The sequence below is a fragment of the Lepidothrix coronata genome, unplaced genomic scaffold, assembly GCF_001604755.1.
Source record: "Lepidothrix coronata isolate B3197 unplaced genomic scaffold, Lepidothrix_coronata-1.0 Scaffold49, whole genome shotgun sequence".
NCBI lineage: Eukaryota > Metazoa > Chordata > Aves > Passeriformes > Pipridae > Lepidothrix > Lepidothrix coronata.
The window spans coordinates 5,143,553-5,159,957 of record NW_016690229.1 but is presented as its reverse complement, the minus strand read 5'-3'; the positions used below and the strand labels follow the sequence as shown (position 1 = coordinate 5,159,957).

At 42.0% G+C, this 16,405-nt stretch overlaps 1 protein-coding gene across 4 annotated transcripts in view; it reads left to right on the top strand.

Annotated features, from left to right (window-relative positions):
* Nucleotides 1-16,405, top strand: part of DIDO1 (death inducer-obliterator 1) — a 54,847-nt gene that overhangs the window by 27,321 nt on the left and 11,121 nt on the right. For 3 of the 4 annotated variants that reach the window (XM_017815257.1, XM_017815256.1, XM_017815255.1), the window contains exons 8-15: nucleotides 10,685-11,132; nucleotides 12,031-12,190; nucleotides 12,702-12,818; nucleotides 12,998-13,105; nucleotides 13,578-13,713; nucleotides 13,850-14,396; nucleotides 15,245-15,398; nucleotides 16,219-16,308. In XM_017815257.1, coding sequence (XP_017670746.1) covers nucleotides 10,685-11,132; nucleotides 12,031-12,190; nucleotides 12,702-12,818; nucleotides 12,998-13,105; nucleotides 13,578-13,713; nucleotides 13,850-14,396; nucleotides 15,245-15,398; nucleotides 16,219-16,308 — 1,760 coding nt within the window. Of the gene's footprint in view, nucleotides 1-696; nucleotides 2,563-10,684; nucleotides 11,133-12,030; nucleotides 12,191-12,701; nucleotides 12,819-12,997; nucleotides 13,106-13,577; nucleotides 13,714-13,849; nucleotides 14,397-15,244; nucleotides 15,399-16,218; nucleotides 16,309-16,405 lie in introns of those variants that run through there. The other variant, XR_001874881.1, reaches the window with a different exon arrangement.

Genomic DNA, 16,405 nt, shown 5'->3' with positions numbered 1-16,405 from the left:
CAAAGGATGGGATCCTTCCAAATGCAGTGTTTCAGGTGCTGCCTGCATTCTCCCAGAGCTTCCAGCCATGTTCAGCAAATCCTTATTTGCAACTTCAGTGCACGAGACCTTTTAGGAATTAAGGAAACTTAACATGATTAGAGAATTACTCTCTGTAATACTCTTTCCATTAGTCAGTTTATCATTTCTGACATGGATTTACTTTATACATTTACTCTGTACTTGTCAGATGGAAGGATTTTGTTATTACATGAGACAGTAGCTTTGTTAAGTAGTACCAAGAAGAAAATCAAGCCACTCCTAAAGAAGTACTGGGTGGTAGGAGCATGTAGTAAATTTGCATCTAAGCCCACCACCAGGCCCACTTTTCTCCTCCCAACCTTCTCTGCATTTATTTTAAAAAAAGGGATATTTAGTGCTAGTGCTGTGCAGTTATTCAGAACAGTGTTGGGTTTTTTTTCTTCTGTTACTCCATTAGCTTGTGTTTTTTCTCAATTTTTCTGTGGCTTTTTAGGGGGATGAGTTAGAGCTGTACTTGGAAGTGACTTTGTACACCAAAACTTGGTGCCTGGTTAGTCACACTGCCATCTTTATGTGCCCAGTGAAAATAATCCCTTTGGTTCATTTAGTAACTAGAGTGGGAAATACCTTGAACTTGCTTTGATGAGTGAATATTAAATACAAGTACTTTTAAAGTTGCAGCCAGTATTTGAACTACACATATAAGAGCCAATTGGGTATGAGCCACATTTCCTTTCAGAAGAGCCACTTCTACTTCCATTAGGAAAATTGGAATCCATTTAATATCCTTTGATATTGAATTTCAGAAGTCATCCTGGCTTCCAAATTGATACAAGTGTGTGGATTGTTGAGATTTATGAATGTCATTCAGGGGTCCATGTTAGTGAGCTCATGTTCATGTCACAGGAGATGAAAGCAAACCAGGCTCTGGTTTATCTAGGAAGATCTTTGTGGTGTTTTTGGGGAAGCTCCACCCAGCATGATTTCTGAAACGTGTCAGTTTTGCTTGCAGACTGACATCTTAGAATAATAGAAGTGTTATCCTTAATTACACTAGCAGAGCACAAGCTTAAAGCAGCATAATACAAACACTTTTTTACACAAAGGAACCATAAAAGCAGTTTTGTGTCCACTGCTTATTTGGCTCTGCTGAGGGCTTTTGTGTCATATATTGCATTTAATACAAAATTTGTCTGTTGCATTCACTGCTGCCCAGTGGAAATGGAGAAAAGGAACAGTCCAGACATGGAGTTTGCTGATGCAGATGTTTGTCAGCAGCATCAGTGGATGTCTGAAGCACTTGAACTCAGGTTTTTATTGACAGAGCAACACTTGGAAAATAGTGTTGTTTTTTTCTCTGTATTTTTGCTGTTAATTCTCAAATAGAAATCAACAGCAAATGTATCTGCAGTTTTGAAATAGAAAACATATCCAAAAGGGGAGGGGAAAGGATAAACATTTGCAGTATCCCAGTTTTTAAACTAACCAATCATAAATGTACTACGTATTCACTTTGAAGTTCACCTGACTTACTAGACTTAAAAAGAATACAGGAACTAATAATTTACTCAATTCAGGTGCTAAAACATCTTAACTGCTTTTATTGAGAAAAGCAACTAAGCATACAGGAGACTGAGCAGGGTTTATTAGATTTAAAAAACCCTAACATTAAATGTATTTCCTATTAATTGTTCTTGTGGCAGAACTTCAGAGTAAAAAGCACTTGTCACATCAAACCTCTTAACTTCTGTTTACGTAACTGCAGACAGGGAAAGTGTGAATTTATAGCGATTTATGGTAATATCTTACTTGACACCAGTATTTCACAGAAGTTGGTGATGAGTGGGACTGTTTCCTTCAGAGAAAACCACAGTGTTTGTGATCCCGCTCCTGGTTTCCAGTGGGGAATTATGAAGAGACAACGCTGCCACCTCCTGGAAAGTGGGAGCCCTGACTCTGGTGATAAAAATTGCCTTTTGTTATCCCCTTTCACGTTTTTTCATTTCTTCTGCAGCTGAACTTTTCTGCACTCAAGCTGTTCACAAAGTGAATAGTGTTTGCTTGTATAGTTAAAGATCTTGGACTCCTTGTTCCTGTACACCTCTAACAAAATACAGAGACTTTGTGAAGGGAACGCAGTGATACTGGGTTACCCCACCAACAGAAAATGTGCATATTGAAATGCCAGGATTATAGCATGCATCACTTATGTATGCTTTTTCTTGTATCTGTTTCTCTTCCTCTCTGTAATGAGAGCAGGAAAGAAAGAAAACATACCACTCTAAAGAGAGCAGGGGCAAAATAGAGTACAGTAAAGACAGGAGTTATGGCTCAGAGTGTGAAAGTGGTGTAGGGAACTGTAAGTACTGTTGTGAAGAGAAGAAAGTAAGGCTTTGTCTGCACACAGGCTGGTGCCAATTTAATGCTGCTCTTTGGGCAAGATTGCACCAGCTGAAGTTGTGACTCAGTTGAGTGCAGTGGATGTGGATATACTGCTCTTGGTTTAGCTTAACTGTTAAAATATATTTTACTTAAACTTTGCTTCTTAAGCCATACGTATGTTTGTCTGCAGGGACTGATTGTAGTTAAACTGGATGCCTTTTGGGTTTGACTGCTACCCCATGGAAAAAAACTAGGCTCTGCCAGGTTCCATACTCTTATAACTGAACTACTTCTGGCACCTGGATTAACTCCTACAAAGCCAAGGTGTCTTTGCTTAATACTATATTGTGCAGTGTAGGTCCATACTGAGAGGCACTAAGTATTGCATAGTACCGGGGAAATAAAATGTAACATTTATTTTGTTACTGGCCATTTTCTTGGACATGTGGCTGCCCTGTGTGTAGGCCTGGCCTAAACCTTTGTAACGAGAGGAGTTTTCAGGAAGGCTGCTGCAAGACCAAATAATGATGAGCATACCCAAGATGAGTCTGCCAGAACTTCTGAGAAATTCATGTTGGAGAATTTCTGGCTTTGGAAGGGTCATAGTACAGGAGTGGCTGGTGTACCACAGCAGCTCCAGTGTTGAACTCCCATCGTGGTGCTGGCAGGGCTATGCTGGCCTGGGGGTCTGCTGGTCCAGGGGCTGGCTCAGGGCCTGAGCCCTGCCTGTGGAGTGAGGCAGACCATAGTGGCTGCTGAAGCCAACATCCTCTGGGACCCAGCCAGTTAAAAGGAGCAGTGGGATCCTTGGGGAGCCATTATCATCTCCTGACTGTGAACTGCTGGAGCTCCCCGTCTCTGCTCTGCAAGGTATGTTACACCTGCCATGTGGCTCAGCCATGTGAAGATTTTTGCCCTGTCTCTTTAAGTTAGGAAGGCTGGTCCCTGCTCCTGGCATGTTCCTATTTTGCCTTTGAAGCACCCAACACCCCCAAGGCACTTGGAGACAGCAGGCCAGCACTCCTGCCATCAGGGGTGCTTGGCTTCAGTGAGGAACCATTGCTGAGGGGAAGGGTTGGGGGGCAGAAACCTGGTATCACTTACAGAGGCACTATGCATATGAGGGTGGTTATCTCTTGTCATCAACACTGAAAGTGATGAAAGTTTGATTAAAAACACTCACCACCCTCTTGCTGTTTTGCTTTCTTTTACTAATTTTACTTCAGTTCTTTGAACTTGGTCACTTGACTGCATAGCCAGTGAAAAAGTTCTTTGCTAGTCCCCAAATAAAAGGGTTTTTTTGAGATGTTCACTTGCATTTTGAGTCAAGTCTGCTGATGATTTGCTGTGTCCGATCTGTGCTGAACTTGGAACCTGAAGATGGCCTGTCCCTGCAAGGAGTGATGATACCAATCCATGAACAGTCTGGAAAATAAGCCCTTTTTTTGCAGCAGCACATAGTGCCTCTCTCTCACTCGGGGTGCGGGGTAGTATTGAAAATGCAGTCGTCTGACACAAGTCAGATAGATCAGTATAATCTCATGTAGATTAAAATAAAGCCTATATGTCAAAGGTACAGATTTGCATGAGCTTAGAGTTACATGTTGGCTTGAATGCAGAGAAATCACCACAGAAACAGCAGGCTCTTGTCTCTGAGTCTCCTAAATTTAAAGACAGGTTTGATTTCTTTGTGTGCCTGAATGTAAAGGCTTGGCACACAGGCAGCTTAATTGCAGTGCAAATTAGAGCTGATAGAGTCTTTAGGAGAACAGCAGCAGGGCAGGCAGCACACCTCAGACACGAGTGTTCAATAAACTGATTTCTGTCTTGAAAGTGGAAGCAGACCTGTGGGCAGTTTCCAGGGAAAACTAACACTGGAACTGCTGTAAGAGTAGTTCAACATTTCTGAGTTAGAACTAGCAGTAAGCTGGGTTTAAGGGAAATGACCAAAAGTCCAGCAAAAGCAGGTGTCAGAACAGTTGAACAGGCGAGGAGCTGCAGCGGTTCCAGAGCCCCTCACCTGCACAGCCGCGGGCACCGGTGCTCGGTGCCGCCAGAGGGGGCTTCAGGGGCACCCAGCGGCTGCGACACACGGCCCCAGCCTGGGACTGGGCACAGCTGCTCCCGGGGGACGGCTCGGAGCTGGTAAGTAGCTTCCCCTTGTGGAGTGCTTTAGGACTGACAGCTAAAGCACCAGCTCACCTGTGTCTTTCGTTCAGGTTTTTAAGTTGGGTGATGCATCAAAAGATTTCCCGTCGGAAGAATCGTGGATTAAAGTTTGATGTCAGCCTCTGCATCGGGGTGATGGGGTTTGGTTAAATTCTGCTCTCTTCAGGTTATTTCTGTCAAGTCATGGAGGAAGGGCCACACCTGCGTGGGCAAGTCCACTCAGGACAAGGCTGAGTGGCACAGGGAAGCTGTTGAACAACATCAGTTCTAAGGTTGACAAATCCTGCCCATCCTCTGCTTCAGCAGTTTTACGGAGGGGAGAAATGCAGTTCTTAGGTAACTGGTGAATACAGGAGAGTTATTTCATCTTCTGTAGGCCAGGAGCCTGTGCTGCTGTGCTGTGCTCTGTGCCAGAGTGGGCTGCCCTCACCTTCCCTACACCCGCACCGGACACGGCAGCGCTGGAGTGACGGCGCAGGGACGGCCACTGCAGCCACCTGTGTCTGAGCCAGAGGAGCCACAGGACCGAGCGGGACTTGTGAGGCCAAGCTGTGTGTGACACCCAAAGTGCTGGCAGGGCAGTTCCTGAGCAGGTGACTTGACTGCCTCTGCTGGGCTCTGCAACCTGCATTCCTCTCAGCTGGTTGAGCTGCTGTGAAGGCCAGTGCAGGTGCCTCTCTGTGGAGATCAGCTCTTCTCACAGTACATAATTGCTCAGTGCTGTCCAGCCTTATACAGGCTGTGTCAATACTTTCTAACAGGTATTTTGGGGGTTTTAACAGCTGCAATGCTGCATTAGTGTGATTTCCCCCCCCCCCCCCCTCCTTTAAGGACATACAAATCCTTCAAAGTGTAGTAAATGATCCACTTTTGGACAGGTGGATCACAAGGAGCTGTTCTCTCTTTTTTAGGTTTAATTACTCCTACTGTGGAATTTTACAGATTTATTTTTATTGTTACAGAAAAATGTTAATTACCAGCTTTCTTACTGTTGTGCCACACAAACTTGTATACTGTGCATAAGCCTGAAAGTTAGTTGTGGGGTTTTGGTTTTGTTTTGTCCCTAAAACTCTAGCGATGGAGAAGTCTGAAAAGGAACAGTAAAACCCACACATGCTTGGGCTGCCTCTGTGCTGGGCAGTGTCTCCTCCAGGGATCGATTCCCGACATCCTGCTCCCTTGGGCCTGCGCTGTGGATGGTCCTGTGCAAGCTGGATGCGATGCAGCTGTCGGCTCCTCACACACTGCCTGGAGGAATTTCATCCTGGGGGAAGAAAAAAGTAGATTAATGTGGATGGAAGAGAACACAGGGAAACGTTAAGGTGGAACTAGAGACAGTAGGACATGAACAACCTTATGCCAAAATCTTAATTCTGCACAGAAACTTCTCATAGTACTCTGTAACAGCTTTCATGGCTGCCAGATATCTTTCACAGCAGTCTTTTTAATGTCTGCGGTAGTAGCTGTGATCTTTTTTAAAAAAAAGTTAAAACAGCAAAACCCAGCCTTACCAGTCATTGTGAAATGGGCTCTTCAGGTGTAACAGCCTGTGGTTTAACTACATTGCATTTAAAAGTTTTAGCGTCAGCTAGAGCCAGAAGTTAAAGTTCTTTGAAGAACTGTGATTTGAATAATTTTAAAACTATATAGAGAAAAAGAATAGCACATTTCTCCTGGTATTTAAAAACTGGAAATACTAAATAATGTCTCCAGCAAAACAGCTCATCACAACTGAGATAATTTAAATAGAAACCAGGGATGGTGGTGGGGTAGTTTTTGAAGTGGCTTTCAAAAGCTACTATTCCAAAGAAAGATTGGGTGGAGAGGGAAAGGGGGAAGAACCAGAACAGGCTTGAATGCTATACAGAAATATTTTTAAAAGATCAGAGGGGAAGCGAAGTTTCCTTTGGATAATATGGATGCTGGTGGTGTAAAACAGCCTCTGGTTGTCAGTTAGGGACTGTGATACGAGCCTGCAAATCCTTCATGCAAAGCTAAGGAGCCCTACACTGGAAATCCTGCTGAACTGGGCTTCCACAACTGCATGGCACTGCTGAGACACCATGTTGAGATGTTCACAAGTACCTGTAAGCACCGGGCTCCTCTGTACAGCAGATGATGTGGCAGTTCTGTCCTGCTGTGTGTTGTAATGTCTATGGCTTTGCTGCGCGGGGAATTTCCTCAGGGGAGGGGTTCTGTGTCTGTTGACATCTGGTGGGAGAGATTCTACTGCTGTCTGTAGTGAACGTACCACAGTAATGCTGTTCCTTAAGCCTGGGAGGAATGCGCTGATTTCTGCCACAGGATTCGTTGGGTTTCACCCTGGGAATGAGCTGGCTCAGCTCCATCTGGACCTCGGTCCCTTCTGCCCACCCCTCTCTCCAGTCAGTAAGGATCTGGTTCCTGTCCTAACAAATGTCCCATGGGACAAAATGGGGCAAATAGGAATTAATGTTTTGTTTTAAATAGTTTAATGGTTACTTTCTAACATCAGACCAAGGAGTTTCACCTGTGTGTTAAAAGTGCTGAGTAGAAGAGCCACTAATTGTCTTATTCTGGCACTGATCTGCCTGTGGTGGAACTCCCTGTTATTCTCTTGGCCAGAGTAGACTGATGTTCAGTGTTTTTCTCATCCTTTTATTTTAAATTTGTTTAAGAGCATTTATTGTAGGTACACTGGAGCTACTGATGGAAAGGACCAAACCCCCACAGTATAAAATACAATGGCTGGTGTGTACAGTAGCTTTGACTGTGCCTTCTCCTCAAGCTGCCTGTGGACTTCACGGCCGAGCACTTTGAAATCGTGGTCTGAGGGAGTCCCTGGTACATGATATGTCCCATCCATTTGCTGAACAACCCTGGCATCTGTTCAGAAGTAAAATTCCCCTCGTGTTGAAATACTGGTCTCTGGAAAGAGCACATATGCTATTGCTTCCAAACACACACCGGCAATGTTCCCATTCCTGTCAGGAGGTGCTGTAAGCTTTGGCCTGTGCTTGTGTTGGGGGTTGGTCAGTAGGAGGTTGAGCTGCCACCCACTGGCTCTTGCCAGTCCTGCTCCTTCCCCACTGTCCTCTGGGTGCTCCTGGGCATTGGATCCAAGACCTGTGTAAGGACACAGTGAGTTCCTTCAGCTAATTATGTGGCAGCACATTGATCTTGTCACTGAAAACCAAAACTTGATAGGACAAAAATTCTGGTTTCTCATAGTCAAAACAGTCTAAGAGGGTTTGTTGAGATGAGGTTCATCTACAGCTGTCACAGGTTATTTGCATATGTAGGATTTAAGTAGCCTGGGTTCTTTATCAAAACATGCACACGATTGGGCAGTGTCCATCAGGTACTGCTGTGACCTGTCCCTTTGGGCAGTTCTGAAGCACTGAAGGAGCCACATGTGACTTAGTATATGCAGAATCTACCATCCACTTCTCTAGTCAACAAGCCCTGCTAGGGAGACACCTGTAATTGGGATATAGTAGCTTGAAACTGGCCTGTATGATGCTTATGAACTATTTGCATTTTTTCCATTGGCTGAAGAAGCACAGAATTACATACCTTTAGAATCCTTTCTAAATAGTCATGATGTTACCTGGCAGGCTAAAGGTAAAGGATGCCTCTGCATCTCCTTGGACCTTACAGATTCGGCTGACCTTCAACCCTGGGAACTTCAATCTACCTTTGTACTAGTACCTTTTACTTATTTATTTATTTATTTATTTTGCAAGTTCATAATCTTACTGTGATATAGCTGTTTGTATCAGAAAGGTGTGAGGTGTGGGTATAGTTCTCATATGCAACATCTGATGGACATAATACATCTTGGTTCTGCTATTTTTAGTTTTATCAGTGTAGTTTTTGTTAAATATGTTGAACTAATCATTAAAAAGAGAGGGGATATAGGATTAAGTACAAATTTACAGTTGTACTTCTGCTATAAGCCAAAACCAACTGAATGTGTTAGTGCTGAGAACTGACATTTGCTGTCATTGCTTTGAAAGCCAAGCTGTGCTGTCCTGCCTTTCCGTGATAAGTCACAGAATGTGCTGCTGTCCCACCTGCCCAAAAGGGTACTGTTCTGTGCAGAAGATAAAATAAACCAGGAAAAAGAGAACAGAAGTAGAGTAATTCCTGCAGAGTTACCAGTGTGCACGTTTTGGGTATTCGCCTCCGCTCTGTTCAAGACTGATCTCAAAATAGGTTGGCTGGTGACCTCTCAGGTTCTGGGCACCAAATTGGACCAAACAAAAAACATCAGCAGTAGTTCCTTATCCCCTTCCTCCCTCACAGGAGTGCCAGAGTCCTCCTGACAACTGGAATAGTGTTAGTGGGGTAGGGGAGAGGGAGGACATGTGGAGAGACACTGAGGGTCATACGAAAGGTCTCCCTGTCTCAGACAGGAACCACAGCAAGCCTCTGAGGAAAACTGGGAATAGTGTGAGGGTAATGGTTGTAATCTTCTTTATGGCAAAATCATCACACCCTGTGAAATGGTTTAATGTACTGTGGCAGCAGGTTTTATTTTACACTTCTAATAAATAGTTAAATCTCTCCCAGAAATAATCCTCAATTGTAAAATGCTTCTAGGAAAAAAATCAGGGTAAAGATACAGTGTTTCTGGATGTCCTGCTGCTTCTCCTTGTGTTCCAGCAGAAGTTCAGCACACACCCTTGTATTTCACCTTACAAAAGGTCAAGTCCAGCATAATTTCTTGGTTTGTCTCCCACTGGTGTCTGTGGGGCCAGCAGTGAGGACCAGTTAAAGGGCCAGGGGGCGAGGAGGATCTTTGCTGGAAGCATTTGCTGATGTCCAGGGGTAGCTGAACTTTAGGCTGCAAGGCCATTTCTTCCTGAAATGAGCGAGTATCACATGTCCCTTAAGCATTCCAGATCTTCCTCAGTTTGAGGGATGATTCCACTGGAGGCTTATGCTGATATGTGGGGTGTCTTGAACCAGACCCCCCAGGAGGGCTTTGTCCCCTTCAAGTCCATCTCAGAACAGACAGATGGGATGGTTTAGATCCTTCCTAGTGATTTCTGCTCTCAGCAGATATGGAAGGTGAAGGGGGACCAATTGGTCCTTGGTGAAGTTACTTGAAGTTAAAACTCCCAGATTTTGCCCAGGAAGTATCCTGCACTTTGCACCCAGGGCTTGTGGGCTAATTCGTCTAAAAACCTTCAACAGGATTTGAAACAACTATTTTAGGAGTTGCTTTTTGGTGGTTTCCCTCAGAACTCATCTTTGTTTGAGCTCTCAAGATCTCTGTGCTGGTGTTTGCCCACTGTGGCTGATGTCTTGTAAATGATGTTTTGTTTGCTGGAGGGTGGGGTGTGCTTCTGGCTTTTTTTACTGCGTTGAATTGTTCCTGTCAGTGCCAGAATACAAATGGATGGATGGATGTCTTCAACATGTGGGAAAACTGGAGCTTTTACTTAAGACTTCATAGATTTTCTTGTGTATGATGTGTATCAATTATTCTAGTAACAAAAAAAACGTTTAAATGAAAAATCTGAATACTGTGAATGCAATAGTTTGAGAATGGTGGGAATTAGATGACTACAGCCTAAGCAGCAGTATTAATGTTTAAGTATTCTCTAAATCTATGATTCAGCTAGGAACTGAATAGGTTTATCAAACTTCAATAATACTAAAGGTAATATTAGTGCAGTTTCAAATTCATGGACTCTGTGATCAGGTCAACCTCTGTGATAAACTGCTTCTGTAAGGTGCTATGAGAATTTTTCTGCTTAAATGTAGATAATGAGTTGTATTGCCTTATATTTATTTTTATTTTTTTTTTATTACATGTGAGAGTTTTTGAAGCTTAACCATGAAATCTCTCTCAGAATCTTTGAAGGTGGTGCCTTTTTTCCCCCTCATTTTTCTTGTAAGCAAAATTTTGAACCAAAAAAACCCTATATCGACCTCAGCATGTTTTTTTAAAATCACTTTTAAGAAAGCTAGTGAGAGGAAATAGCTTAAACTGCCTGCTTGCAGTTATTCTCTGGAGATGGCATTTGACAGATTTTTCTTTATAGATTGGTACCTGGTCTTCATGAGTAGGAAGTTATAAAGTTAAGCCTTTAATATTGTATTTTTTAATTTGTTTTAACAGCTCAAAGGGAAGAGAAAAGGAATGAAGATAGAGCAGAGTCCTCTCTGGCATCGAAGAAGACCATTGTGTCTATAATGGAGAAACAGTCACCTTCTCTCCCCAAAAATCTGCCTTCCAAGAAGTCCTCATCCTACTCTAACACAACACTAACCAAACCACCACTGAAACCTGCTGGAAGTTTCAAAGGTGTCATTCCCAAGAAACCTTGGGCTTCATCAGGCAGTGTTCCTTCCAAACAGTCACCTCTCCCTCATGGCTCTTCCGTTTCCAAGAAACCAGCTCCATCTTCCAGTTTGGGTGGAGGGCTCAAAAAGCCTTCACTGCCTTCCATGTCAGCTGCAGCTGGAAGTAGTCAAACAAAAGCATCAGCCAGCCCTGTCCAGTCACAGCCCAACTCTCAGATTCGACAAAATATTCGACGATCCCTGAAAGAAATTTTATGGAAGAGGTGGGAATTCAAGCACTTATTTTATGTAGGACACTACAACTAGAAGTAAATGTTTAGCCTGCAGAGGGTTTTCTTATGTGTTGATAAAGAATTTTGAGGGATTGAATTTATGCTGCAAATTACTACAAGTACAATTGGCATTTCAGGTTTATACTTGAAATAAAAATTCATGATATAAAGTAAATGTGTATGTGAAAAAGCCTTTAAAAAAGAAACCTCACTATCCCATTTATATTGAGGCAATTGCAGTTGAAGAATTAAATTACAGCATAGAAGCTTTTATAATGCAGGTGCTCTTGAGTTTTAAAATCTGGTGGTGGCAGTGATGGAGATGTAGATTTGTAGGGAACATAGTACAGGAAATATCATAGTGAAGGGTTATAGGCTTAGTGAGGGGCAGATTCCCTCTGCTCCCAGCATAAAAATCAACGAGAAATTCTGGTCTGTGGGCAACTATCACTTGGAAAAGGAAATAAAAAACGAAAGGCATATTTTCCCACAATGATTGTTAAAGGTAATGTCACCCATCAAGACTTATCATAGAGCACTGCTCTCTGAAATGGAAATGCTGGTCACAGTGGAGAATTTAGGACCAAAACTCAAGTGCTTGGGCTCCCTGTGTCACTCATGGCAGAAAAACTCCTCTCATGACTGCAGTGCCATGAGCAGGAATAAAGGCTGACTTGGTTTCCCAAAACCTTGTCTTCCATGGCCATCTGTGGGCAGTAATTAAAGTTTGCCTGAGATAGACTTTGGCTCTCAGGTGTCTTTTTAAGGAGTCTGGAGCCCTCCCTGGGTGAGGAGCAGCCGAGGTCAGCTCTGAAAAGTTAGTTTTTGTGACAGTAGCTGACCGTTCACACCTGACATAACTGCATGTACCTGCTCTTGTTTTCAACAGAGTCAACGACAGTGATGACCTGGTCATGACAGAGAGTGAAGTGGGGAAAGTGGCACTCAATATTGAAAAGGAGATGTTTAATTTGTTCCAAGTTACGGACAACAGATACAAGAGTAAATACCGGAGCATCATGTTCAATCTCAAGGACCCCAAAAACCAGGTTTGGAACTTTCTTAAACAATGAACTTATCCAGAAATGTACATTTGGGCTTCAATGGTATGTCAGACTCTACCCTCAACATTCAGAGCTTCAAGATAGAGATTTACAAATTAAACCATAAAATATTATCATGAAGCCATTCAAACCTTTTTAGCAGTAGCTTTATCCAAGTAGGATTTCAAAGCTTACTTTTGTTTGTCATTGGTATTTATTCAGTTTGGGCATTTGGTGTGAAATACTTATTTCAGAATGGCTTTCTTAAAATAAATACAGACTTCATCTATTTCTCCTCTTGTGACATTCTGTAGTATGTGTTGGATACCTGATATCTGTGCTTTAAAAGAAGAAAACAGCTGCTGGTACAGATGAAAATATTCACTAGAGAACACTTGAAACCTTTTAATTTCTACAATAGATTTGAAACAGGAGAGTGGTTGTTCAGTTTCTGGCATTCCTATTCAGTTATACTGAGAGTTATTGAGGATAATGAGCAAAATTCTTCTGTTTTCAGGGACTTTTTCATCGTGTCCTTCGTGAGGAAATCTCACTGTCAAAACTAGTGAGAATGAAACCAGAAGAACTTTTGTCTAAAGAACTGTCTGTGTGGAAAGAGAAACCAGCTAAGGCAGTAAGTAACATCATTTCCTCTGTGTCCTTAGATACAAGTTTGCCAACCCTTACCACCTGTACTAAATTAATAACGCTCAATTTCAGTAGTCTTTTCCTTTACCATGTGCCAAACGATAACAAAGTACATAATAAATTAAATATATGGACGTTTTACCATTGTGGTTTTGTTTCTCTCAGTTGGTGGAGTCACGAAGCAAATCTCAGGAAATCAAGAAAACGGCTGTAAAACGGGAACATGTACCAGTTGTCAGTATGGAAGATTCTCCCCCAGTGTCTGACTCTGATGTAAGTACTGGGGCTGTTGCTTCAGCACAAGGACACTGAGGGGGAGAAATGGCAACTAGGGCTTCAAATTTGTCATCAGAAGTGCAGGTTGTTTCATTAAACTGTAGGGATATCACAACCTAGTAGGTGTGCTATGAGCATTTTTCTTTAAGTGTGAAGGAGTGCAACAAGCAATGATAAGCATATTTTGCAGGCATTTCAAAAATGCTGCATATTTTTCAGCCCTTGCTGTCAATTTATAGAGAAATCTTCTATTTCTGAGCATTAACTCTCTACTTCAAAACACTCTGGAATGAAATGAGGACAAATATCATTTGAGAACTCTGTCTAACATGATATGCCTTAACCAAGGACTTTAATGTGTTTTTTTTTTTCTTTTAAAGAACTGGAGTTAATTAACAGATTTCAAAGTGTTTCTTTATTGTGGACATTAATGATGAACTGGAATATTTTTTGCTTTATTCACTTTTAGGAACAGCAGGAGTCAACCCGAACTGCACCCAATGTGAACAGTGCTCCTTCTCTAGATGTTTTTAGCAGCATGTTGAAGGATACAACAAGTCAACATCGAGCCCATCTTTTTGACCTGAACTGCAGAATCTGTACAGGTATTTACAATGCTGACCTTGGGCAAAGTAAAAGAACTGTTACGTTAAGAGTGTTGTTTATTTGTTTTTTTGAAATAGTTTCTCCAAACTATTTTATTGTTAAATAGTAATTCAAGCTTTTGAAATAAATTTATAGGTCAGATTTCAGCATCTGAAGATGAGGTACCACCTAAGAAGATGAAGCTAGGGGCTTCTGCTAAAAAGGTGGAGCAGAAATCAAAGCCAGAAGTCCAGCCCAAGTATGAAAGTCCTGCAGCAGCCCCGGCAGCAGAGCCTGACAAAGAGCCCGTTGCTGAGGACGCGATGGACATCGATGTTGAACCAGCAGCAGAAACAGTTTCTCAGCCAACTGCAGAAAGAACTTACATTCCTACAAGCCAGAGCCAGAACAGCACAGACTCTGCTGTACCTGAAGAGGTCTCTGCTTTCCCTGCCTCTTGTGCTGGCCCAGTTGTCACAACGGTGACGGTTTCGGGCAGAGACCCCAGGACAGCCATGAGCAGCTCCTCCGGGACTGTGACGCCGGCACAGCGTTCTGGGCCTGCAGCTGAGAAGGTCTCAGTGGGGGAAACCAAACAGGAAACTTCCAAACCAGCTATGACTGTCCCCAAATCCATATTAACAAAACCGTCCTCCTCACCAGATCCCAGATACCTGGCGGTTCATCAGTCACCCAACATCAAGTGCGTATCCTCCGCAGCCAGCCAGGCTGCCACAATCCCTCCTGTGGTTCTCTTCACAGTTCCATGTCCCATCCCCTTTCCCTCAGTTAAAAGGCATGTTCAGGTTTAAAGTTCAGGTAGCCTGATTCACATTTTTCATTTCCCATCTCTCATTTGCCTTCTCTAGCTGGTAAAATTTTCGGAGCATGAGTGTATTTTGACAGCAAAGATTCTACACTCTTTCAGCAGGGAAATAAAACTGGAGGTATTATGCAGACTTAAAAGTTTGCATGTATATTGACACTGGGAGAGATGGTTTAAAGGCATTTCTAGATTTTCATCCTGTATTAAAATACTGTTATATCCGAATATGAACTTAAGTTAACCACTTGATCAGCTTGGAAGGAAGTGGATTTCTTTCCTATTCTGAGTACATATAATAGTAAAAACAAATACTCTTGAGTATATCCTAGTGCAATTGCAGTTGAAATAATTTTATTTATAGCAAATTCTTTTACTTGAGAATCTTTCTGATGCATAATTTTGACTTAATTAGTGGGAAGTCTATAATTCCAATTAGTTTGTTATGGATTCGGAATCACAACAGTTACAGTAGTAACTTAATTTTATAAAAGTCATGTCTTTTGGCATCTCTTTATCTGTCTGCAGCTACAAGTTTATTTTTTGTTACTTGTTGCATTTTTAAGTAATAACAAGTTAATGGAAAACGTTAACAAAGCATTTGGGAGAAATTTTGTTATTTGTTTAAAAGAAAGTATTGAATCGGTAGGAGGAGGGAAGAAAATTTAAAAAAAAGGGTCCATCCTCATTTGCATTGTGTAACCTTTCTGTCTGGATTTGTTTTGCAGTGTTGCAGAGCCACGCTCACCTCAGGACAGCGACACTTCCCTCTTTCTCTCTCGTCTCAACACCATTTGGAAAGGATTTATTAACATGCAAAGTGTGGCCAAATTTGTCACTAAAGCATATCCAGTCTCCGGGTGCTTTGATTATCTTAGTGAGGTTAGCACTGATGTGTGTGTGTGTTTGCAGTGGATCTGTGCTGCAGTTCCTGGTGCTGGAAAGGTTGGGGGCACTGTGTGTTTATAGAGTTATATTAGAACTGTAGCAGTTATAAATGGCATCCCTTCAGTAATAGGAAAAGTAGCTGAGGAAAAAAACACAGCCTTTTAAAAATTCCTCACACATCTATGAAGAAGTCTAACATCTTCCAACATGTTAGGATCTAACATGGAATAATGGCTTTATTTCAGCTTCGTTGTTTTCAAGACAGTGCTTTGAAGTGGATGCCTTGTTCTGTTCTCACACTAGATGGGTCACTGATGGGATCTGTTAGAAAATTATGTTTGGCTGTTTATGACAAATATCATCCTTTTTACTAGTTTTCAAATAAAACCAGTTGGATGATATGGTTCTGGGAAGGTGTACATTCAAATAATGAGGCAGTGGAAAGGTTTACACTGAAATAAGTGAGCTTTTCTTTTTTTTCTTTTTTCTCTGAAGGGCATTTTATGTGACTGTTACGAAGTTTCAAACACAAATTTGTGTTTTAGGAGTTTATTAGTAGGGTTGGTGGTTCTTTTGGGTATTGCTTTTGCTGAAATGAGTCTCACTGTCCTCATGACAGGAAGCTCACTAGAATTCTAATTAAACACCTCAATTTAGGAACAGCCTGTCTGAAATCAGAAAATTATGTTCTAAAAGTTACTAAATATAATCGTGCATTATCCACTGGGCTACTGAGATGGGGCAACCTGCACTGCTTTTTTTTGATTTTCATTTGTGGTTTTTCTCATATTACCATGTAATGCTTCTTGTTTAGGATTTACCAGATACAATTCATATTGGCGGGAGGATCTCACCGAAGACGGTCTGGGATTATGTTGGCAAACTCAAATCTTCACTCTCTAAGGTATTCATTTAAAATCCTTTGCAAAACCCAGAAGAAATATACAGCAATGTAAAAGGACAACTTTTTATAATACAGAGTAGTAAAGAGCAAATACTGA